The sequence below is a fragment of the Aulostomus chinensis genome, chromosome 22 (assembly GCF_037954235.1).
Source record: "Aulostomus chinensis isolate RoL2024-O1b breed Wild chromosome 22, RoL_Achi_v1.0, whole genome shotgun sequence".
NCBI lineage: Eukaryota > Metazoa > Chordata > Actinopteri > Syngnathiformes > Aulostomidae > Aulostomus > Aulostomus chinensis.
The window spans coordinates 20,480,639-20,505,328 of record NC_141341.1 but is presented as its reverse complement, the minus strand read 5'-3'; the positions used below and the strand labels follow the sequence as shown (position 1 = coordinate 20,505,328).

Here is a 24,690-nt window from a genome sequence, read left to right as displayed (position 1 = left end):
TATTCATTCTTTTTTTTTATTATTAGCTAATTATTTATTCATTTTTGTCTGTCTTGTTTGCTCATCCTTATCATCACAATGTGTAATGTTTATTTGATATACATTTGCACCGCCATTTGTACCTTTTTACATCACTGACCTTGTCTCAGACATTGTTCAATGTTTAACTGAAAAAAATTTAAATAAAAAGTTCAACAAACAAAAAAAAGTTCTGCATCGCGACTTTTATCGTCTTTGCTGTTTTTGAATGCAGGACTTTGTTGTGCATGGCGGCCCCACGGTGGAAGGAAGTGTTCACAGTATTTAGTCGCACTTCGACGCACTTGTAGTTTGTGTGCACGTCAGTACGTGATGATCATGAAGTGAGGGATGGCTTTAGTAACATGCAGCAGTAGAGTGACATCATAGATGGTAGCACTCATCATCACGTGTTGTATCGTGCTGTAACTTGTGTTGTATATACGTTGTACTACATTTGAAATCATTGTATCGTCTATCCGCCTCTCAGAAAGCCCACAGAGGGATGACCTCTGACCCCCAAATCCCACTCATGGACGCCACAAATAAAGGAGACCAACCTCTGGCAGCAACCTGCCCTGAATTCCAGCAAACCGTCAACTGTCATTGGTGCCGTTTGCATTCGGAGTTCTTCTGCCGTCAGCCTGCCTGACAGCGTCAGCGGCTTCACGCTTCGACCGCAAACTCTGAGTTTCCTTCCTCCTGCAGCAGAGAAGCAGACGATGCTGACAGGCTCCCACACAGTTGGCAAAAATACCCTCTGCACATCCTCACCACCATGATTCACTCTCACACCGCGCGGACAGGAGAAGTCACTCTGCTGCTGAAACAACGTCAAACACAATACAACTCTGCACCGCACACACGCACGCACACACACACATGCCTGCGCCCGCGCACACACACACACACACACATGCACGCGTACACACACATAAACAGCACACACACACACACACACACACACACACACACTGTGCCCCCCCCCCTCTTGTTGCCAGCAGGCAAGTGGGAGATGTTAGTCAAAGGGGGAGGGGGTGTTGTGAGGACATGCCGCGTGTGTGTGTGTGTGTGTGTGTGTGTGTGGTGGGGGTCTTTGTGAGCAAGAGAGGTGGGAGGAGAAGGGGGGGCAGCGTTCTATTTCTCATAGACCAGCAGCTGCTGTCTTTAGTGAGAGAGAGATAGAGCGAGGGAGAGGGAGAGAGGGAGGGCTGCGTGGCGTGAGGCAGTGCGTGTGCTCCGTGCTGAGGTGAATCCACAGCCCTCTGGCTCACAAGGATAAAGGATCCTCTGCTAGGAAGTGTGAGAAAAGCATCAGCGGGACTTTCCTTCTCTCTTCGCCACCCTCCGTCTCCTACTTCCTGCTCTCAGCAGCTCCTCCCGTCTGTCTTCTGGTGGGTTTTTCACCCTTTGTGCTTCTCTTTTGTCCCCTGCATCCCTGCGTCTGTTTCACCTCGGTCCAGAGAGAAGGGAGGAGGAGCACAGTCAGAGGCATCATCCTCCACTCCTGCACACCCAGCCGGTAAGCTGAGCACACACTGCTTTCTTTTTCAACCGTCACTCGTCGATGCTCGGTCCGTTCAGCTCTGGTAGCAGGCAGGGACCTGACAGTCCCACCCGGCCCTCGGAGGGAGGCTGGACCTGCTGGAGGAGATGGAAGAGGACGGATGTGGGCTAGACTCTCGAAGGAGGCTGGTGGCCGAATGGTGCTCCATCTTCGAGAGGTTTCTGGTTGCTCTAGCGCCTGTGGGTGGATGGATCGAGGATTAGCGTTGGATACTGGACGGTGCGGGTGGGGGGGGGGGGGGCAGTGTGTCAGTCAATTGGGCCCCACCACATCAAACCCTGTTGGGCTGGTCAACTGGGGCTTGTCCTCTTTCACTGCAGTGCTCAGCCAAAGCGGCACAGTCACTGCTACAGTCACACATACACACACACACACACACACACACACACACACACACACACACCCCTCCCTCCATCAGAACATGAAGAATACTGGTGTGTGTGGGTCGTTTTTGGGTGATGGATGACGGTATGGGGCTGACACCGGCCGTGGACAGCACACTGACACACCTCCTGGCCGGTTGAGCTCCTTCATCAATGGCGGCACCTCAGGAACCGTTGGCACCAGTGCCGGTGGTGCTCAGGTACCAGAGGGGCTCTAGCAACGTGAGTGCGGGTTTGTGTGAGGCGTCTCTGCAAACAGCCTGCTAAAAACAATAGCCCTGATTGCACTGCCGATCAGGAGGGGTGGATGCCTGCAACTACAGGGGGGGAGGGAAGGAGGGAGGAAAAACTGAATGGAGGGATGAATGAATGAGGACTTTTCAGGAGTCTTTCATTTCTCTAAATGTAGGCAGATCAGCTGTGTTCCTGAGGAGAGGACAAGGTGTACGGTGTGTGTGTGTGTGGGGGGGGGGGTGGAGCTGCTGCGACCGTGTGACTCTGCAGGTCCTCTTTGTATGTTTAGCAGAGAGGAAGAGAAAGAGCGAGACTGTAGATGGAGACGTGAATGTAGAGCAAGGCAGTGTGTGTGTGTGTGTGTGTGTGTGTGTGTGTGTGTGTGTGCAAGGGCACAGGCAGAAAAGGTGTGTAATTGACAGATCTGCTACCTTCCCCTCTCTTAATCTCCTGACTCCATATGAGTGGATTACTAGATGATTTACAGTAATGTTGACAGTAATGCCCATAAACACCATATAGACACACACACACACACGTATCCACATATTTACCTTACCAATACACATGGTAAATGTGTATGTGTGTGTGTGTAGACACAGACCATTTACAGTATGTTGGCTGCTGGTCATATCCATTTACACATCTACACAAACACACACAGAACAGGCTAACGTGAATGCTAATGCACCTGTATGTTAATCAGCATGTATGTTTTTGTGTGTGTGTGTGTGTGTGTGTGTGTGTGCGTGTGTGTGTGTGTAGGGTTTTCAGTCTGAGATGGAATGGAGGCTGCTATGGTATTTACTCCGCTGTTGCTAGGACACTCCCTTTGAACATTTTATCCGAGCCTTTTCATTGGCTTGCTGCAATGATGCAAGATTCCCTCACCCCAAATCTTTCCTGAGCGCCCATAGAAACATGCCCGTCTGCATTTCCCCCTCTCTCCTCCTCCGCTGTCACTATTTGTCTCACCAGCTGCTCACCACCGACCCCCACCCTCTTCTTTTCCCCTCCTTGTCCATCCTCTCGGTTTACCAGTCTGGCTGTGATTAACGCAGAAGTGCATTCATTCATTCCTTCATTCCTTCATTTTTGCTCTCAGTGATTCCGTCACTTCCTTCTCCCTCCTCCAGTCGCTGAATGCCGTTGACGGCATGTAGCTGTGTCATCCAGCACCGCACAATCATTCCGTCCTGCTGCCATGTCAAAGATTAGTAGGCGTGTGTCTCCTGGTGTCCGTGCGAGGTGCGGTATCATATCAGGGCGTCCTAGCGTGTGTCAGGATTACCAGGCTTGACAGGGCAGGGGCTTGGGGGGCCGGGGCGGAGAGCAGGGCTGTCCTCATCTTCTCTGGCTGTCCTCCTTGACTCCAGGCACAGTCAAATGGAGAATAATATCATCCCAGCCATTAGCCCGTGTTCTCAGCTACATTTCCCATGATGCCGTGCATTTCACTCTACAGGTGTGCAACCTTGAGCGTGTCAGTCACAAGCTGAGGGGCCGTAAGTGGAGGATGATGAGGCTGTGGGAGGTTAAAAGCAGAGATGGCGGCTTTTATCTCTTTGTCTTAGCTGTGTCTTCTCTGTTGGTCACATGACTCCCTGTAGACAAGGGTTCCGCCCCAGCTGACCGCCAGCGTTCCCGCCGCAAACATGCGTTCACAGCCACTTCAAGAAGCTCAGTGGGCAACTACCAGCAACACCTCCGAACTCCCAACTTCAACCATCTCATCTTCAGTTTTACGATTTGAGGGCGGTGTATGAACGCCATCATGGAACGCTCCGAATGTTCCAAGCATTTCTTTGACCTTTTGTTGTCAAGCAAATATTTAACTCTTGTGATGTCATTATTTTTTCCCCAGTTCTTTGAATGTTCCCTCATTTCCTTAAAAACAGAAAACTGAAACAAATTCAACACAAACCAGGAGTGTAAACCACCTCTGTAGCTCCGCCCATTTGTGATGGATAGAGCTTGCTTGAGTATCTGATCGTGTTGCGTCCAAACTAAAATGGCCCTATGGACACACATTCGACCAGTGAATCTCTGCTGCTGCGCTCCATTCCAGTGGCAAACGTTCCGTGTCCTCGTTGACGAGACAAGAATCCAGAAGGAAATCCTTCTGGTTCTTTAGTTCTTGGTCAAGAGGAGGAGACGCCAGAAGCTGCTCCTTCTAGCCTTGAATGGTTTATCACTCTACGTGATGTCTGGGCCCTGGGCCACAGGCAGGCCATCTGTCAGGTGACCTCGGGGTTGTACGTGGGCACTCGGGGCTGAGCAGTTCGTTGTTTTGGAGTTCGTCTGCAAGAGAAGATGTCCACTGGTGTATCAGGAGTCCATGAGGCTTGTAGCCTCCAGCCCAGAGATCCAAACACAGCGTCCGTTTGTTGGACGACAGTGGGAGTTTTTCTGCGCTCTCCTTTCATCGTGGTGAGTGCCCAGCCCATCTGTCCAGCAGCAGCCCAACATCTGTCACTCCATTCTTGCTGCTGATGCTCCTTTTGTGTTGGCTGGAGCTCAGAGGCAGGCTTGATAACCTTTTGGAGTTGCAGATATGATCCTTCTTTACCTGGTAATCTTGTGGTTTAATCCAGTGGTGTTGGCAATCAGGGATTATTCCCTTAGAGCAGAGATGATCCTGTTACAGCAGCGTGTGGTGGGCTGATGCAGGGGGGTGAGGGCGGGTCTGGGCACTGGACCGAGGGCCTTATACCTGCAGTCCCATAACTGCAGGGATCAGAGTAGCGGGGCGCTGCACCTGAGTGATCTAAAAGCAACAATACAGCAAAGTTGTGGTAATTGTACTTTCTTGCTGGGAGTTAGACATTAGTGAATTTAGCTAAGCACAAGGACTGAACCGGCTGGCCCGGGTCCACAGAATCAGCTCAGTAGGACCTCTTGAACAATACTTCAGCCAAAAAAGAGTATTTGGCCTTTCAAGTGCTCACAAACTGGTTTCCTGGAAGTCCAGGGAGCAGAAAGAGGCAGCCACTTCTATTCCGCTTGAAGCTAATGGCGACTGACGGCTAACAACCGCAAACCTGCTCGGACCAACCAGCAGCAGCGGCGTCCACAGCAGCCTGGCCTTCAGATGTGAGCTGATGAACGAACAAAGCAGCGAGCGGTACCGCGTGAGCGAACCCTCCAGCTGGTCACGCTCTGCGCTGGGCTGTAAAGTTGTGGTGCTTTTGGAATGTGACACTCTGTACACTGTTGTGCTGACCACATCTGGACATCAGCTGACTTTGTTCTGGTCACTTCAGCTGCTGGACGGCGTTTGTTGCGTGACTCTGATGCGGCTGAAGTAAACGATGATGCACTTAGTTGCGAGTTGCTCCTGAACTCCAGAGATGTGAACTTGTCACCGTCCTGTACCTTCGCCCTTTATCTGATGGTCACGGTTCGTCTGCTCGCCCGGCGGCTCGGTTCTGTGTCTCTCTAAGTAAGAATTTGCTGAAACGTGGATGGAAAAGAATGAACGGGAAAATGACTTCCTGTTGCTGCTGAGTTCCGTGAGTAATAGAACCATGACAGCATCCATTTCATGGCCTGATCACATCTCCTGATCAACTACCCTCCAGAGTCAAGAATAAATCTGTTAATTGAAGAAAATGTGATTTGGCACATAATAAATTCTGCGCTGGCAGGTCATTAATTTAAACAACAGATTACAAAGTTTCCAACCGACGAGTTCTTTAAGTCAGGAGTGAGGAAGCAGGAGACAGAGGCGCAGTTCTCCGTGGCAACACGTGAAACTTTGACTGAGTGATCTCGTATCCAGGCAGACCAGTGCGTCTCCTACCAGACGTGCTTCCCCCTGGTGATAAAAGGGGAGCGGGTGAATTTCGGCCTGTAATCAGATTACCTCAGATCTGCTCTCTGAGGACTTCCTCCAGTATCAGGGTCTGTTGTGCGTCGATCATATCGATCGCTGTCCGCTAATTTTGATGAATAGCCCATAAGTCCCGCCCCCCAGTCATATTCCTGATCGATATCTCCAGTTCTGAGGAAAGGTGAAGCTAAATGGAGCCGGTGGAGGCTGAGGAGAGCCGCTGGCAGGAGAGGCTGCAGCGAGCGTGGCACAAACCAGAGCCAAATTATAGGTTGAGCTGCAACGTCGCCATGGAGGCTGCGAGTCACGCTTCTGCTTCAAGTGTTTGGTTACTGAGGCTCACACGGCAACGCTGAGCCACCTTCACCTCACAGGTATGGAGCCCTGAGCGAGAACACCAGCTAGAACCTGAGTTCCCTCAGCAGCCAGACAATACAACACATAGGGACGAAGAACTGTAGAACACCGACGCTGAGGGACGAGTCGTCGCTCAGCCTCTGAAGCTCTGTTCTTCTCTCTGTCTTAGGCCACTCAGGGGCTCCTTACACTGTCATGTCTTTGTCCAGTTCTGTGCGTGTGTGTGTGTGTGTGTGTGTGTGTGTATGTGTGTGTGTGTGTGTGTGTGTGTGTGTGTGTGTGTGTGTATGTGTGTGTGTGTGTGCCAGATCTGCTGCGGGCGCACTAGGATGCTGGCAACTGTGTTTGTGTTCGGTGTTTGATCAGGCTTGTGAGACTACTATATATATTTTCCCTCTCGCTCTCTCTCTCTCTCTCTCTCTCTCACTCACACACACACACACACACACACACACACAAACACACACACACTAATTAGTTCAGCTTGAGTTGGAGAGGGTTTATCTGCTCTCTTGCATCAAACAACAAAGAACGAATCTGCAACTATCTCAGAAATAAATAATGGAAATAACCCTCCAGATCCCACCAGGGATCCGTCAACCGTCCCAGCTCAGGTTTTGTGTTTGCTCTCCTCCTGCTCCTTCTCTTATTTTGATTCTCTGCATCAGCTTGACTGAGTTTGTGTGTATTTGAGAGTCGCCGCTGCTGCCGTGCTGCCACAACGCCCCTCCCAGTGGGGCGGGGAGTAGCGTATCACGGCGTCCCGGCTCGGACATGTGAGACACACTGCAGCACAGTGTGATGGAGCATCGCCTCCATCAAGGACACACAACACACAGACACAGAGCTGAATATAGATTCTAGGTCAGGCTGGGGTCAGAGGTCAGCCCATTCATTCATTCTCTGTGGTCATGTGCTGCAGCCGGCTTCACGCCTCACACGGAGAGGTTAGTGCACAAAGATATGAATGATCACAACGGGCTCTCCTTGCGGGTAGCCGGGTCTGGTGGGCGGGCATCCCAGAGGACCCGCCCCCAATCCTAATCTGCTGCTGACTGGCTACTTCTTGGTGCTTTCATGCTGTGGAGTGAGATGGATCAGGGTGACAGCCAATCAGAACGCAGGTGGCAGAAACATTTTTCATCTTTTGCTTTTTATTAGGGAACACGAGATGTTTTGTCCTCAGTGACAGAACTCTGCATTTTGAGAATCTTGGTCCTCAACGCTGATCTGTAGTGACACGCGCGGGGTCGCACCAGAGGGCTGGAATAAACATCGCCTGCGTTTGACGCGTCTTTGGTCTCGTGATTGTTATTTTCAGTCAATGCTAAAGTTGTGGTGAGCTTTGCTGGAGCTAAAGTCAGGTCAGGTTTATTTGTGTGTCTCCAAACCCCAACCAAAGTTCTGTCCTGACTCTGTCCAAGTAGAGCAGGTCCAGCACCTCCCTCCTTCAATGAACCTCCACCCAACAATTCTCCATCAGCAAGCACATCCTGCAACAGCAGCCACCAGAACCTTCCTTTACCAGCAGGAAGGTGGAGCAGATCCAGGATCAGTGGGGACGGAGAGAGAGCAGGAGAGCAGGACAGAGACAAAGACAGAGAATGGAGGAAGACAGAGAGACAGAAGGAAAGAGAGGGACAGAGATAAAGAGAGAGAGAAAGGAGGAGAGACTGATGGACAGAGACAAAGACAGAGAATGGAGGAAGACAGAGAGACAGAAGGAAAGAGAGGGACAGAGATAAAGAGAGAGAGAAAGGAGGAGAGACTGATGGACAGAGACAAAGACAGAGAATGGAGGAAGACAGAGACAGAAGGAAAGAGGGACAGAGATAAAGAGAGAGAGAAAGGAGGAGAGACTGATGGACAGAGACAAAGACAGAGAATGGAGGAAGACAGAGACAGAAGGAAAGAGGGACAGAGATAAAGAGAGAGAGAAAGGAGGAGAGACTGATGGACAGAGACAAAGACAGAGAATGGAGGAAGACAGAGAGACAGAAGGAAAGAGAGAGACAGAGATAAAGAGGAAGAGAAAGGAGGAGAGACTGATGGACAGGGACAAAGACAGGGAATGGAGGAAGACAGAGAGACAGAAGGAAAGAGAGGGACAGAGATAAAGAGGGAGAGAAAGGAGGAGAGACTGATGGACGGAGACAAAGACAGAGAATGGAGGAAGACAGAGAGACAGAAGGAAAGAGAGGGACAGAGATAAAGAGAGAGAGAAAGGAGGAGAGACTGATGGACAGAGACAAAGACAGAGAATGGAGGAAGACAGAGAGACAGAAGGAAAGAGAGGGACAGATAAAGAGAGAGAGAAAGGAGGAGAGACTGATGGACAGACGGGGACGTGAGCAGGTGGAGCTACGGGTGGCAGCTGGAGCCTCTTCAGGTCTGGAGCCTCCTCCAGCAGCACCAGGATCTGGGATGAGGGGAGAGAAGAGGAGTTAGTAACACGTCTGAGGACAGGAGGAGGAGAGAGAAGCCCAGTGCATCATGGGAGATCCCAGCAGTCTGAGCCTATAGCAGCAGATCTAAGGGCCAGCCTAAGCAGTCCTGACTATAAGCCTGATCAACAAGGAGGTCTTAAGTCTGCTCTTAAACCTAGAGAGGGGGTCTGGGTCCTGGACTGAAACTGGGAGACGGTTCCACAGGAGGGGAGCCTGATAGCTGAAGGCTCTGGCTCCATTCTACTGTTAGAACTCTAGGAACCAGCAGGAACCCTGCATCCTGGGAGTGAAGGGTTCTAGCTGGATCATAGGGGACTAGGAGCTCTGTCAGGGATGAAGGAGCCTGATTGTTGAGGTCTTTGATGGTAGAAGAAGAATTTTAAATTCTGTTCTGAATCTGACAGGGAGCCATGCAGAGAAGCAGTCCAGGAGAGACCTGGTCTCTGCTACCAGTTCTAGTCAACACGTGGGCAGCAGCGTTCTGGACCAGCTGGAGAGTCTTTAGGGACTTATTAGTCCAGCCTGGTAGGAGGGAGGTGCAGTGATCCAGCCTGGAAGTGACAACAGCAGGGACTAATTTGTCTGCATCTTCTTGAGCCAGGATGTGTCTGATCTTAGCGATGTTACGGAGATGGAAGAAGGCGTCCTGGAGATTTGTTGAATGTGGGAGTTAAAGGGTCCTGGTCAAAGAGAACTCCTAGGTTCCTACGGTGGTGCTGGGGGCCAGGGTGGTGCCATCCAGGGTTCCTGTCTCATCAGATCAGGTGGTCCTCAGGTGTTTGGGCCCAGCACAAGAACTTCAGTTTATCAGAGTTTAATAAAGGAAATGATGGTCCTCCATGTTTCCTGTCCTTCAGACAGGCCTCCAGTTCAGTCAGCTGGTTTGTTCCATGTGGATCATTGATGAGTTCAGCTGAGTGTCGTCTGCAGCAGTGAACATTAAAGGGAGTGTTTCCTGATCATGTGACCTAGAGGAAGCAGGTACAGGGTGAAGAGGACTGGTCCAAGCACAGACCCTTGTGGAACACCTGAACTGACTGTAGTGGTTCAGAGGAACCATCACTAGCTTGATGACTGCACCTCCCTCCTACCAGGCTGGATTAATAAGTCCCTAAAGACTCTCCAGTTGGTCCAGAACACTGCTGCCCGCGTGTTGACTAGAACTGGTAGCAGAGACCAGGTCTCTCCTGGACTGGCCAAGTCCACGTGTCTCCTCGCCGGGTGGATGAATCCATACAAACGTTGACATGACCACAGAGAATCGCCGCACACAGAGAGTGACATCACTGATGATCAACATTATTGATGTGTTTAGTGGTTTTAGACTAAACAAGGCTTGGGCGGCCATCTTGAGTCCACCAACAGCACCACTCTGCCATCAGGACTCTCGTCATGGTGGGAGGTGGAACTGATCTGCACGCAAACACTTTTGGTCACACAAGCAAGTAACATGGACGTGTCAGAAGCATGTAGGCCAACTACACGCGTGTTTCTAACAGGAACATAGAAGGAGGACCCTCACTGATCCAGACTCACTTTACCTTCAGGTCTCATTCACTGACTCCTCCTGGTACACGTCACATCCTCAAGTACTGGTTCTGATGTCATCATGCAGTACTTTTACTGCTTTACTCATGTGTTGTGTTATAATTGTGTTTGGATGCAACACAACATGTGAACCCTTTTACTCCAAAAGGCTTCAGAGACTTCCATCCACAATTGTGTGTGTGTGTGTGTGTGTGTGTGTGTGTGTGTGTGTGTGTGTGTGTGTGTGTGTGTGTGTGTGTTCAGGTCTGAGGTACGCAGCCCCACTACAGGAACACCTGCTCCACTTGTGTACCCGAGGAAGGACTGGCATGTATTTATACCACCACTAGGTTTTTAATCTGTTTCTTGGCTGCCACTCTAACCAAACTCACTTCTGTTCTAATTCTGGCATCTTCATTGGTCTGCACTGTCCCTGAAAAATGACCTTTGACCTCTGCTGCTGTTCACACTGTACATGAAGCAAGTTTTGCTGCTTTTGAATTATCCGAACCGTTAAACTCCAGTGACTGGTCAACGCTGGTCACCACACTCATCTGTACATTCAGACTGATTGTCTTTAGTATATTGTATTGTTTTCATACCACACACCACAGCATCAAAACCCACCAAGGATGTGTCAGTCGCGGTTTTCTGGTGGCTCCAAATGTGGGGCGGCGTCACCGCCAGTTGAGTGTCAGCTGGACGCGTCTGATTCTGTCACACCAGCAAAAACAGCTGAGGAAACGAGGGAAGAGACAAATATAAGGAGGTACTTCGGTGTGTGGTAGCTGAACCAACAAAGAAGAGAAGAGCTGAACATGCCGGCGTGCAGACGGACGGACGGACAGACAGGCAGAGGGTGGAATGAAGGAGTGAAGGAGAGTTGAAGGAAAGAGGAGAATCACAGGACAGCCAGACGCCGCAGAGCTGACTTTAAACTGCCTTTATGTGCTGTTTTATAGGCATCTTTGTTGCTCGCTCTGTTTTACACACACACACACACACGCACACGCACACACACACACACACAGGACCAATGTGTCAAACCAGCTGAATGCAGATTAATTTATTTCAATTTCAAGGAAATATGCCCACACAGTTGTACTGTACAGCATGTTCAGGCATCTGCACATCTACACACATCTATACACACACAAACCACAAGCAAGCGCACACACACACACACACACACACACACACAATCCAAACTAACTCCACTCAATCAATTCCATACAATTACATCTTTTCGTCTCAATGAAATTAACTTGATATGTAAACACACACACACACACATGCACACACACACGCATACACACACACAAACACACACACAAACACACACACAAACAGAGTGTCCCCTTCAGGGACCAATTCTGTGCTGCTTCTGACTTTGTTTACTGCTTGTTGGGGTCATCAAAGGACACAGTGGGGGTGCACAAATATCCCCCGAGTAACACACTGCTTGTGTGCGTATGTGTATGTGTGTGTGTGTGTGTATGTGTGTGTGTGTGTGTGTGTGTGTGTGTGTGTGTGTGTGTGTGTGTGTGTGTGTGCCTTTTTTTATTGGGGTTTTTGTATTCATTTTAGGTTTAAGCCAAATTGGAACTGAGGGTCACTGAACCTCTGGCTTTTGGTGCCACTGTAAGATTTCACACACACACACACACACACACACACACACACACACACATACACACACACACACAGACCGCTGCCTTTGATAGCAGCTAATTGCTATCCCACATCTGCAGTTACTGTACATCATCTTCCGACAGCCGAAGCACAAAGAGGAAGCTGCTCTTAAAACAGAAGCTGCCGTTTTTCCAGCTCTGCGTCTCCGAGGTTCAAAAAGCCCCTGAGCCAAACTGGGCTCGTCAAATATTAATGGCTACATTAAATATAAGGCTTATTAATCTCTGGTGGAGGAACCAAAGGAGAACACTGCATTATCTCCCCAAGAATCTTGTCTATGTAACATTTACATGCAGCGCAAACATTGAAGCGTTCATGGCACACAAACCCTCCTAATATCAACACAATGAGGAGAGGTTTTATCCACTTCGGAGCTCATATGCCTTGAAATCCCGCCGTTGCTGCCCCACTTCTTTTTGTCCTGTAAAAAATGATCAGACTGAAGCCTGTTACACAATGCCAGCGGCTTCAGTGCAGCTCCGACACACCACACATCTCCCTCCCTTGTCTTCGTCAGCCTCGCAGCACAGGAGCACAATGCTCATTTGCAATCGCCCTTTCATGAGGCACCATGCGCTGCCCTGGACTGGTGTGTGTGTGTGTGTGTGTGTGTGTGTGTGTGGGTGTGGGTGAGCGTGTGTGGGGGGGGGTGGTGGAGGATTGTAACCTCCATCCGTCCATTTCCATGTTGCGCTCCATCCTTCGCTCTCATGCTCAGCTCACTTTTACTCTCCTTCCCTCCTCACCTCAGTGAGGAAGAATATTATCCATTACTGTGTGTGTGTGTGTATGTGTGTGTGTGTGTGTGTGTGTGTGTGTGTGTGTGTGTGTGTGTGTGTGTGTGTGTGTGTGTGTGTGGACCTGAAGCAAATTGGCTGTAGGGTTCCATCAGCGGTCAATCTTTCGAGCTGGTCTAGCAGGGTCTGACACTGCCACCTCACATTTACTCCAAATGCTCTTTATCAGTGTGCACCTCCCCTCCTCTCCTCTCCTCCTCTCCTCCCCTCCTCTCCTCCTCTCCTCCTCTCCTCCCCTCCTCTCCTCCTCTCTCCTCCTAACCACTATTTACCTTCTTCTTTTGCTCATTTCCTTTCGATTCATTCTCTTCCCTTTCATCTACCCCCCTCCCCTTCCTGTCTATTTGCTTCCAATGATACTTACAGTCACGCACAGAAGCAAGTTGTCGGCCTCAGAGAAGATGTTGGACACTCCCAGGATCTGCAAACACACTCGTAGGCAGGCTGCACTCGTCTCTACCTCGAAGGACAAAGAGGGGAAGGAGAGAGGGAGGATATAAAAGACACCAATAGAGAAGGAGGTCAGAAGGGCTTTCCAGTGAGAGGATGAGTAAATGGATGACATGAAAGAAAGGGAGGTGTGTTGAAGGAGTGGGCCAAAGGTTGTAAAAGAGAGAAAGAGACAGAATTGGAATAAATGTGTTTGAGAGGCGGAGCTGGGGGGGCAGGTGGTCTCCCACAATGACCCCCCCCTCCCAGACTTGCTCCTCACGCCCGCCCCTGAGAGCCTCTGCTCCACTCTCAGACCCTCCCTGCTGCCGATGGACCCCTCAGAGGGTCAGACTAGCACGACGCTGAAGGCTGGAGGGCTGCGTCCTGAGATCGGACCGATCATCTCAATGACCCTGATGTCATGGCGTTCTCAAACCCATGGGCAGGTTAGAGGTTAGAGCTGTGAGGTGGCGTTTGGTGATGCAGGGCGATGATCACAGCGGCGGTGAGTTCCAGTGTGAGAACCTGGTTGGCGAGGACTTGGATGCCACGCATGTTTGTTTACATGCGGCCTTCAGGGGAAACAGGACCCGTGTGAAGCAGTGCAGGAACTCGCTGAGCAGCCATGAGTCACATGACCTTCACAGTCGCCATGTCTGAGTGTATCTGATGTATGGAATGTTTCAGCCACCTGTGTGAGCGATGTGACGGCGAGCCACAACGCAGGAATGAAGCTGTTGAGCAACTTTCTGCCAGGAACTGCTCGTGTTGCTATTTCGATCGTTAAAACCACACTGGCGCGGAAGCAACATCTATATTTTACTGTTTATTCTCTTTTGTCTGAACTGTAAACTCAGCAGAGTCGAATCAAAGTTTCAGGGCAGCGAAGAGGAACTGAAGTCTTGGTTGAGAAAGAGTTTGGGTTCTTTAAACTGCCTCTTGAATTATTTTTTACTCTCCGGTGCAGCGGGAGACAGCATTTCTTATTTATTTCAACATAAACACAAAATCTGCATAATCACACCAACAGGGACACGGAACCTTGGTTCTAAGCCCTGACAGAACGCTCTCAAGACCCCAGTCGGCTTCATGTCCTCACACATGGACCAGATGAGTGTCCTGGCGGTGGGTCTGAGTGTGGCTACTGATGCGTGGCTGACATCACACCATGCAGTTGCACATTAGCATGATGTGTCCTCAGGTTGCTGGTGGTGGAATGGCAGGCTAACGCTAGCAAGCATAGCGGCACACAAGAGTTTCTGGATTTGGTTTTCCCAGGTGGATCTTTGAAGATCATCGTTGTTGTTCTCCACGCTCCAGCGTTGATCAGCCTCTGACCTCTTGTCCGTGTACGTTAGTGCCGCTACCAAAGCTCACGAGAGCTCACAAGTCAGGCAATCATCATATGTTCATTGTCTCGGTGTTTTTCTTACAATTTGATTAGAGGAGCAGTTGATGGCCCCAAAGCCTCAGCAGCTGCGATGAGACTTGAGTCTGAATCAGAAGAAGCGAGGGACACTTCCTGTATGCGTAGCCGGGTGGCAGGATGCAGTTATGCAGCTGAGACAGCGGCTGTGTGGAGGAATACAGATGCTGTGCGGTTGAGGATTATAGTCCCCCAAGTAAATGGCTGTCTGAGGGGAGTGTGGGAGCAACCAAGAGGAGCAGGTGAGGTGGAGGGACACAGACGCCTGTTAGAGGCTTCAGGACGTGTGCGTGTGCTGGTTCTGGTACCACGGCCGCTCCTTCCTCTGCTTCCTGCTGCTGCATCTCTCCAGACAGACCAGCTGACATCATCCACAGCGGGGGAGACACTGACCGCACATCAGTGTCTTGACAACCCCACATTTAAACAACGGAATTGCCCCCCCCCCCCCCCCCCCCGCAGGGCTGAGCGAGGGAACAGGTGGAGCTCAGGCAAAACTCAAACACTCACCTGAGGACGGAAGACCCGTTTGGGCCAGAGGGCGTCACAGTCCGACGGGCAACGACGTCCAGGCACATTTGAGGTGTCTGTCCTTCTGCTCCCTGTTCTAGTCCACTCAGGGTCAGTCCCCGCCTCCCTGGACCTCGCCACACCCTGCTGAATGCTTGACCTTCAACTGCAGGGGGGTCGACCAGGGGTTAGTCGAAGGGGACAAAACCAACCTCTCAAGAGGTGGAGGGAACCACGGAGGATCCTTCATCTTTCTTTCCATCAGCTGTTAGAATATGAAGCTGGGTTTCCCTGGCAACAACTGTTCCAAGGCCCCGCCTCTCTCCCGCCTGCCCACCCTCCTGATGAGCTGTGATGATGCAAGGGCAGCAGTGGCGGTGTTAACACTTGCACCAGTGCGCCTGGTGTGGCAGTGCTGGGAGTGTGAGAGGTGCATGAACTGAAGGCGCTCACTTCACCATGGAGACATGAAGACAGTGGGAAGGACGCAGCGTCCAGGCTGCTGGAGGCCTGAACCCGCCCACTCCATCAGACCACCACGGGTCACTTTAACCTGCTCAAAGCACCTTTATTCATAGGAACTTGCGCCTCGGTGAAACATCTGTAGCATAAATCAGGTTTGTAGAGAGAAATGAAGTATTTTTGGTAGTATTTTTAGTGTAAGAGTACATTTATAATGGTTAGTTCATGCTTAGTTACATATAAGAGCACAAAATAAGGAGGACTTAACATTCATCAAAGCTCTGTGTGACCCTGTGTGTCCCGTCAGCCCCCCGTCCCGCTGTGCTGGGACCTGTGCAGCAACACCAGCACCATCAGTAGTAACAGGTTAACTGTTCTTAATGTCCCCTTGCTGTTCAGTGTTAAAACTCCTGGTGTCAGTTTCCTGCCTCCTTGGTGTCTCTTGCCGACCAGCAGCTGAGAAGTTTGAGGTGAAAACACACGCCAGCGGCGGCGTGAAATGAAGTACATTCACTTCAGCACTAGCTTTCATTTCCTGCTGTTTTCAGACTGAAACATCGCTGAAACTTTGCTTCCCGTCACCTGATTGGTTCTTCGTGTCCCTTTATTTACCTTTTAAAAAGATTCTTTGGAGCAAGCAAACAAGTTTTACTCCTTAGACTGAGACGCACATTTAACTTTACATTCAAATGTTCTTCTACGATTCTCATCATGTGATCTTAATCCAAACCACCTCTGTTAATCAATGGTTAATAATCTTTATCAGATCAGTTACTTTCTGAAATTTGAAGTCAAATGACCTGATAGGGAGTCTGTCAGTTGGTTGTCTTGCAACCACCTGGTTGATTCGTCTTATCACGCATGTGTAGACGTGTGTGCGCGCGTTTGTAGATGCGTGTGTACGTGTGTGTAGACGCGTGTGTACGTGTGTGTGTGTAGACGCGTGTGTGCGCGCGTGTCCATGTGTGTGTGCGTGTGTAGACGCATGTGTACGTGTGTGTACGCGTGTGTATGTGTGTAGACGCGTGTGTACGTGTAGACCCATGTGTACGTGTGTGTAGACCCATGTGTACGTGTGTAGCCGCGTGTGTACGCATGTGTACGTGTGTAGCCGCGTGTATACGCATGTGTACGTGTGTAGCCGCGTGTGTACATGTGTGTATGCGTGTGTAGACGCATGTGTACATGCGTGTGTACGCGTGTGTAGATGTGTGTGTACGTGTGTGTTTGTCGCTCTCAGCTCTGTACGATCATCAAAACATGCAACAATCAGAGAGCAGTGCGAAACATGAAGAGCAGAAAATCTAACTCGACGTGTCTTCTTTCTATTCTTCTGTGACTCCTGAGGGCGATGCCTCCGACTCTCTGTAGTGGTTTGATTTGGTTACGTATCAAATCGAGCTTGTTTTCGTCGAACACCTCTCAAGTTTGACCAGCTCACACAAACTAACTCACTGACTAACTGACTATCACTCAAACTCGCTTCAAACTCTTCCTGGAGCAGCAAACACCGCTGTCGTCCGTCTACTGATTCCTGACGTCCATCTTGGAATTAAACAGCACATTTTCTGACCTCTGCACTTCAACTTGGTTCTAAATGGATCTTGCTTTCTTTGTGTGTGTGTGTGTGTGTGTGTGTGTGTGTGCGTGCGTGTGTGTGAGTCAGGTGGTGGGTGCTGATGCTGTAACCACAGTGAGGAGCTGTCAAGCCCTGGTTGATGCAGTGAAGTGTTCCGGAGTGATAAACACAAACAAGGTAGGAGTGAAAGAACACACACACACACACGCACACACAGAAAGAAAGAAAGCACAGCTGAAGAGAAAGGCAGGAAGTAGGAAAGTCCCTTATGGTCAAGTTGGAAAGACCAGAGTCAGATGGGCAGAGTAGGCGAAGGGTGGTGCCGGAGAGGTCAGAGGTCATCGCAGTTGGAAGCAGGGAGAGATGCAGGGCTGAGCGTCTCCTCTGTAGCACAGCCTCACTGGCGAAGGTGCCATGAAGCTCCGAGAACCACAACTGAGGGGACCGAGACCTTTGCAACTCCACTTCCGCACTCAGTTTGCGTGTCAGTTGGGCAGGCGAGTCCTGGATTACAGAGACTGGTTGAGTCCCTCTGCTCCACTTTCACAGTGTGTGTGTGTGTGTGTGTGTGTGTGTGTGTGTGTGAGAGAAACCGCAACCACTCGCAGCCAGCCAGACTTCCTGATTCTGGATCTGTCACGTCTTTGCTGTCCATCCACCCAGTAGATCAGGGCTGTCTCACACAGGGGAACCAGCAGAAGCTGGTCACTGGTTCCAGTCCTCCACCAGCAAGCCTGGGGGGGTGCGCTGAAATAGAGAAGTGAGTCGGGGGCGGCACTTTTGAGGAACCTCATTCTGACATCAGACACGAGAAGGGAGGAAAAAAAGAGAAAGGGCGTCTGAACAGAAAAAGACAGGGTGAGAACATGAGGAGAGACAGAAATATGAACATGATGATGATCTTGATTTTCATAGCAACCAGCTGCCTTCACACACACACACACACACACACACACACACACCCATCCCCCTTTAGAGCAACAGTTTGAAACGATCTGGCTCACCAAGCAGAGTGAAGTGGTGATCTGAAAAGGAGAAGTGGGAAGTGGACGCGCGCGCGCGCGCGCACACACACACACACAGCAAGAGCAGAAGTTAAGAGACATGAGTCAGACTCCGAGTGAAAGATTGACTGAGTTTCACGAAGCGGCGAGGAGGACGACAAGAGGGAGAAGAGACACCGAGGACCCGGGTAGAGGACCCGGGTAGCGGAGGCGGGACGCAGCTGCAGATACCGGGTAAGAGGCAGGCGGTGTCAGGTGGTAAAACGAGTCTTGACCGCTGCTCCAGTCCAGGAGCAAAGATTGATATATCAGACTGTGCGCGAGCGAGCGAGCGAGCCAGGCAGCAGGTATCACCAGGCCAACCGTTACCTGGCAACCGCCCGCGCGCTCAGGCTGGACCGCCTGCTGCTCCAGACTGTGTGTGTGCGCGCGTGAGTGTGTGTGTGTGTCTGTGCGCACGCGTGGGGCTACCTATCACCCCCTCCTCCCCCTCCCCCTCCTCCTTCTCTCTCTGCTTCGTTTGAGCGCCGCAGCGTGACTTCGCCTTCCCGATCACCTTGTCAGGTCGGAGATATGAATCTAGTATTCATGTATTCATAGTGTCGTTTCAGCAGGTATCATGGAGCAGGTGGTGCGATGTACACATGCCAGGTCACCGTCGTGACTCAGCACACGGCTCCGCCTCGGTCCTGCTTGCTTGTTCCGGTCAGGATGTGAAACCGCCGCCTCGGCGAGCGGACCGAGAAACTCCGCTCCTTCTTCCTCCGTCCGCTGCATGCAACAACCCTCCTGGCCTGTAGGAGACGCCAGTGCAAGGCTCCGCCCCCCTGAAGGGCCTGCAGAAGCTGAGGGGGGGGGACTCTGAAGCCGGCTGGTTGACGTAGGAGGGCGCAGCTGGTTGTCAGACTGCACACCTGAGAGTCATTTTTAAACATTTTTTTCTTTTTTAACTGAATGTCCTGTATCACCTCCATGTCAGAGCCAGGGTGTTGGGGGAAATAACGAATTAATAACTTATATTTGCTGATTCACTGCTGCCCCCGGAGGAGAGGCTGATATCAGCATGTCAGGATGCTAAGCAAGCAGTGAGACACAGCTAGCATGGCTTTGTCACTTGGTGGCCATTCAAGTTCACTAGTAACACGTGTCACGTCCAGTAAAGTGAGGAAGGAGGAATGGTGGTCACATGAAGTTCCATCTACTTACAGGACAGGTCTGCTTTTTACCTCTCTATGCCATAATTTTGGTGTGAATGGAATTCTGAGATGTGAGAATATGGATTTTGGTCCCTCTGAAGAGAGCAGGGCTAGCGGTTTCCTCTGGTTTACAGGTTGCTAGGCTAAGCTAACCCACTAGCTTTAGCATGCATGGGGGGTGCTGATGTGTATCGGCTCTCATCAGCCATGATGTGAACACCCAGGAAGAAGCACACACATCCTTAGACCCAGTTCCTGCCCAAAAGCGCTACCAACACACCTGTCACCTGTGTAGCATGCACATGATTTTTACACAGTCGACTGGCTAAAGGCAGCATGGCCATGCTAACATGCAGCTAGCAACCATGCAGGTATGCTGAGCGAGCTGCAGGGGGGCGGGTGACACAAGGCGGGGATCCGAGGTAGAAGGTCAAAATCCTCCAGTTGTGGTCAAAAATGAGTCGTTGCGATCCTGTTTTTGTGGGGTAAAAGGATCCTTGTGGTACTAGTGGGTTTTGAGGTGCTGGAAAGTGGATTTTAACACATTCTGACAGAGCCAATCTACCCGTTTCTCCCTGTTTCCAGACTTTGTGCTAAGCTAGCTGAGCTACAGAGCCTAGCTGAGCTACAGAGCCTAGCTGAGCTACGGAGCCTAACTGAGCTACGGAGCCTAGCTGAGCTACGGAGCTTAGCTTCACGTTTAGCATGCATACCGCTGATCCCTTCCCACAATGAACTGCTAGACAGCAAATGACGGAGATAAAACTGCGACGTTGAACTGCGACGTTGAGCTGTGATGCTGAGCTGCAAAGCGCCGGCCACTTCAGGATCTTGTGAAGGAGTGAACGCTGATGCTGGGATCTGATGAAGCTCGCTGGCGTCTGGCCGCTGGCTAGGAGGTATAAAGTGGTTGTAATAAAGTATGTATGGGCTGATGAGCCCGAGGAGCATTAGGACAGACACAGCCATACGTAGCAGGCCTTTTATTAGGTTACTCTCGTAACGTAAATGGATAAAAACATTGCTCAGCTCTTGCAGCTCCTAATGAGCGAGCTAAACGATTCGCTACTGGATCCTCTAATCAAATACGGAACAACGTGTATCAGACAATCCGGGCCGAGGGTCATTTTTGAGTGCGGCGTCTGACAGAATGCTGAGGCAGTGAGAGAGAGGAGGACAGGAGTAAGAGGTCATTAGGGAAGCGCAGATGGGTAAGAAAATGAAACACTTACTGCCTGCTGTGTCTCCTTGTGCACGTTCCATTTCCCTCTGGGTTGCCAGGTTCTGCCAGGTACTGTATGCACTGTGTTGTTTCCTCCCGTCCAGGTCGCCGGCCATGGGGAACCTCATTAAGGTCCTTGGCAAGGATTTAGAGAACTGTCCTCATTTTTTCCTGGACTTTGAAAGTAAGTGAGCACCAGGGTGTGTGTGTGCACACGTGTGTATGTGTGCTTGGAAGATGTGAGCACACTTGTGTGTGTGTGTGTGTGTGTGTGTGCGCGTGGAGCGGAGGAGTTCAGTGGGGGTTACTGGGCGGGGTCACTGGCGGTATATTTGGCTGTGAGCTGCTGAGTTGGTGGTGGTGCGATGGTGTGTTGTGGGTGTGGTTCCTCATCATCAGACTCTCTAGTCCCACTCAGCGCTCCCTCCGCCCGCCGCACTCGGAACCGTGAGCACAAGTTCCTTCTGTGTCCTCAAAACTTTCCTCCAAGGCGTGGAAACTTGCAGCAGACTGAACATTTACTCTGCTTCATGCAGGCCTTTTAAAAAAAAGATCTGCATGATTGTGTTTTGACCACGTTATCCAAAGATATCGAGATTTAGACCGTCTGTGCCGTCGAACGCGCCTCCTTCCTGGAGTACCACACGGCTGATTACCACTTTTTGTTAAATCTTTATTGAGACTCACTCCACGATTTACAGAAATCAGAGGCTCCTTGCAAATGTCCTCATCTCAGAAGCAGTAGTTAACTGGCGTGCTCACGTCGCGCCGATGGCGGCTCAGTTACAAACATCAGGTTTCAATCTGGACTTCATGGCTTCAGCTGATTTATTGATTATTGTTATTTTTCCCTGCAGCCTTTTTTCTCCTGTTTGGCCCGTTGGACCAAAACATGCTGTTTTTCAGAGCTTCACAAGCAACATGGAGCGTAGTTACGATGATATGTTCTCAGCACGCACACACACACACCACACGGCACATACATGTGTATAATATCTACAAACACATATCTTTATAAACGCCCCCGTCCACAGTGTTGTGGGCCCGTTGACGCTGGATGACATCACGGCTGAAACTCTTGTGTCTTGTGGCGATCAGGAGAAAAAGACTCAATCTGGTGGAACACAGCAAAACTTTTGTAGCGTTTCAGCCGGTGGAGCCTGGTCATTTAAGGGTTCCAACGGCACACTCAAAAGTACTGTGAGTACACGCCCACTCTGACTGGACAGGGCACTTGCAAGTACTTTTACTACCATGCTACTGTTTTCATTTCAAATTATTCTTCCGTCTCCCAAAGAATCAAAAAGAAGAGTAATAAAGCCAGGAAATGTGCAACACAAGTCAAGTATTTGATTGTTACTGTGTGAGGACTGCTGTCGTGCAAATCAAAGCTCGTTCACGTCGAGTCTGGGCCGTCAGCTCCACCAATCAGAGCTGCAGGAACGACGCGTGAGTGGGATTAAAGAAGCTGTCTGTCCGCGTCGCCATGCTTCACCCTGGACATGCATCCACCGCGCCCTCCACCAGCGCTCACCCATCCAGTCCCACACCCGACGCCCTCACACACACCACACACACACGCACTCCCACACGCGCTCATGTCAGGCACACGTGCACAAACGTGCACACCACCCCGACACCCTCCCCCTCATCACCCACAGATCTCTCCCCTCTCTCTGTTCCAGGGGGCTCATGGGAAACCTCCTGAAAGTGCTGGCTTGCGCCGAACTTGAGCATGGCCCAATAGTTTTCCTTGACTTTGAACGTGAGACCATCCGCTTCTTATTTTTTTGATTTCTCTCTTCCTCTCTGTTGCCTTTGCTTTTATTTTCCTCATTCATCAATCTTAGCGGACCATTGTGTCATCCTCCCGTCCCGTAGCGCTCCTCCTCCTCCTCCTCCTCCCCGTCACCCTCCTCTTTATCTTTTGAGTTCTCCTCCAGGGACTGGCATTTGAGAGTCTTTGGCTTCCTTCTGAAGATTCTTATCCACAGGCATCACATCATATTCACGCAGACAGATGCACAATGGCGTGATGAAGCGGTAGAAGAGTGACAACAATAACGCTTTGATCTTGCCTCCAAAAACAGAGGAGAGCAGCGAATGCCGGTCCTGAGTGGGTTACTGTTGCTGGGGGATGACGACGGCTCACCAGGGGTCTATCGGCACCCCCCCCCCCCATCTCCTCATCCCCCAGTGTGTGTCTGTGTGTGTCTGTGAGTGTGTGGGTTTGGGTGTTACACTCAACCATGTGTGGGAGTGAGATCGATAACGAGAAAGAGAGATTGATCAGTAAATAAAAAACCCCTCCTTTCCTGACATTTTAAACTTTGTGAAAATGTCCATCTTAACAAGTCTTTGCTCAAAGTGTTAAAATCTTTGTAACTGGTGAAACACTTTTGCAGAAATATTTTGTCAAAGCGCCAAAGTCTGCAGCCGCCGCTTTGCTCCGCAGACGTTTGATCGTAATTCATCCTGTAGTTGTTGAGACGTCCCAATTAAAGATGCATGACGGTCTGTGCCAAGCACCAATCTAGCTGCTGGTTGTTGGCTAAGATGAAGGACTTTTAGTGAATCGGTTCATTTCCTTGAAAGACGGAATTCTTGCTGAAGATTTTAGCGCTGGAGTGAAAAATGGAACTGTTAAGATGGGGATTTTCTGCTTTTCCACAACTGCTTTCCCTCTGCAAGCGCTGTCTTCCTCCTCCTGTGCTGACTGTTCCAGTGGGAGAGCTCACCGCTGTCTAATAGCTCGAGTTTCCTTTTCACGTATCACACCTGTGACTTGCTTCACCTGGAGTGGAGCAGGTCAGACTCAGGCATGGCAGCCTAGACGTGCCCCCCCCCCCCCCCCGGGGGCCTCTGTGAGGGCTCCTCCCAACCCAGGGACACCACCTCTGTCACACAGCTCCACTTCTGCTCTACCACTGCTGATCAGTTCACGTCCAATGACAACGTGAGAGCGAGTCCTCATTAGTTTCCATCTCAGGCATGAAAATGCTTCGATTCACCTGCTGGGAAAGCGTTTGAGCGGTTTTACTCATCTGAAATGATCTGCTGATGCTGAGGGGAAGCAGCTCATCTTCCCTCAAACATCTGAATCGCTTTGGTAGAATGACGTGAACTCTCTTCGTAAACGTCAGAGGAGAGGACAAACACGTCCATCCGTGGAATGCAAAGCTCGTAGCTTGTTTGCATGTAGCTTAGCATAAAGACGGGATCATCAACTCATCAGCTTAGGAGCTGCCGCTAACGAGCAAGTGTGCAAGCAACAGCGCACAGTTAATAGACTCTTTGTGTTTAGTTTATATTCCTTGGCTGGTTGCAGTGACTTGAACAAGAAAACAACCTTTGAAAGGTGACTGGAGCCGGACAAACCGTCTCCTCACTCCTCCAGGACGCTCAGGTCCCTGGTGTCCGTTCAAGGAACTCACCTCTGCCTGCTGTTGAACGTCAGCTGAGGGAAACTCCCGCCACCAAACTCCTCAGTCAGAACCGTCACGTCCTCCTCAGGGCTCAGCAGCCAGCTGCAGCGGGCGCCACAGGTTCGGTTCGGTTTACTAAATTACAGCAGCTAATATTGGATCTTGCATGGATGTATGCTGAAACGTTGAATTTCCGCAGCTACGCTAGTCATGAAGTAGCTGGTAAGTACTGATGGAGGGAGGGAGGCTCAGTTGGCTTGAGCTGTCAGGGCTGGTGGGGGGGGGGGGGGGGGGGGGCTCAGCACCTTACAGGCCGGCGTTCTTCCCGGTTTAGCCGGCCATCAAACTCTGATGGACGGGACTCTCGGAATACATACTGACCCCCAACGTCAGCCTCTAGCGTCCAGCTCTGGGATGATGTCAGCGTGCTGGGTCAGTCACGTCAACGCAGGCTAGTGGGAGAACTGAGGAGCGACGATGTACGGTTCTGTTTGTGCTACGCGGTTCTGAGCTACCCAAGGGAACTCCTACCAGTCTCTACGCTAAACGGAGCTCTTCGGTTTCTCATCATCACTTTCAG

General features: G+C 50.7%; 1 protein-coding gene and 1 long non-coding RNA gene across 10 annotated transcripts in view; one reads left to right on the top strand and one right to left on the bottom strand.

The window, feature by feature from the left end:
- Positions 1-1,200: 1,200 nt before the first annotated feature.
- Positions 1,201-24,690, top strand: part of fam49al (family with sequence similarity 49 member A, like) — a 31,627-nt gene continuing 8,137 nt past the window's right edge. The window contains exons 1-4 of one of the 9 annotated variants that reach the window (XM_086192660.1): positions 1,201-1,540; positions 10,630-10,692; positions 17,351-17,440; positions 22,371-22,450. In XM_086192660.1, coding sequence (XP_086048786.1) covers positions 22,378-22,450 — 73 coding nt within the window. In that variant the 5' untranslated portion in view covers positions 1,201-1,540; positions 10,630-10,692; positions 17,351-17,440; positions 22,371-22,377. Of the gene's footprint in view, positions 1,541-10,629; positions 10,693-17,350; positions 17,441-18,206; positions 18,502-18,587; positions 19,481-20,789; positions 20,870-22,370; positions 22,451-24,690 lie in introns of those variants that run through there. The other 8 variants (XM_086192656.1, XM_086192661.1, XM_086192658.1 and 5 more) reach the window with 8 other exon arrangements.
- On the bottom strand, positions 8,255-13,237 carry LOC147241112 (uncharacterized). The gene is made up of 3 exons (XR_015111132.1): positions 13,219-13,237; positions 10,993-11,100; positions 8,255-8,810 (listed from the first exon to the last, which is right to left on the bottom strand). It is a non-coding gene; the product is annotated as an uncharacterized LOC147241112 (long non-coding RNA).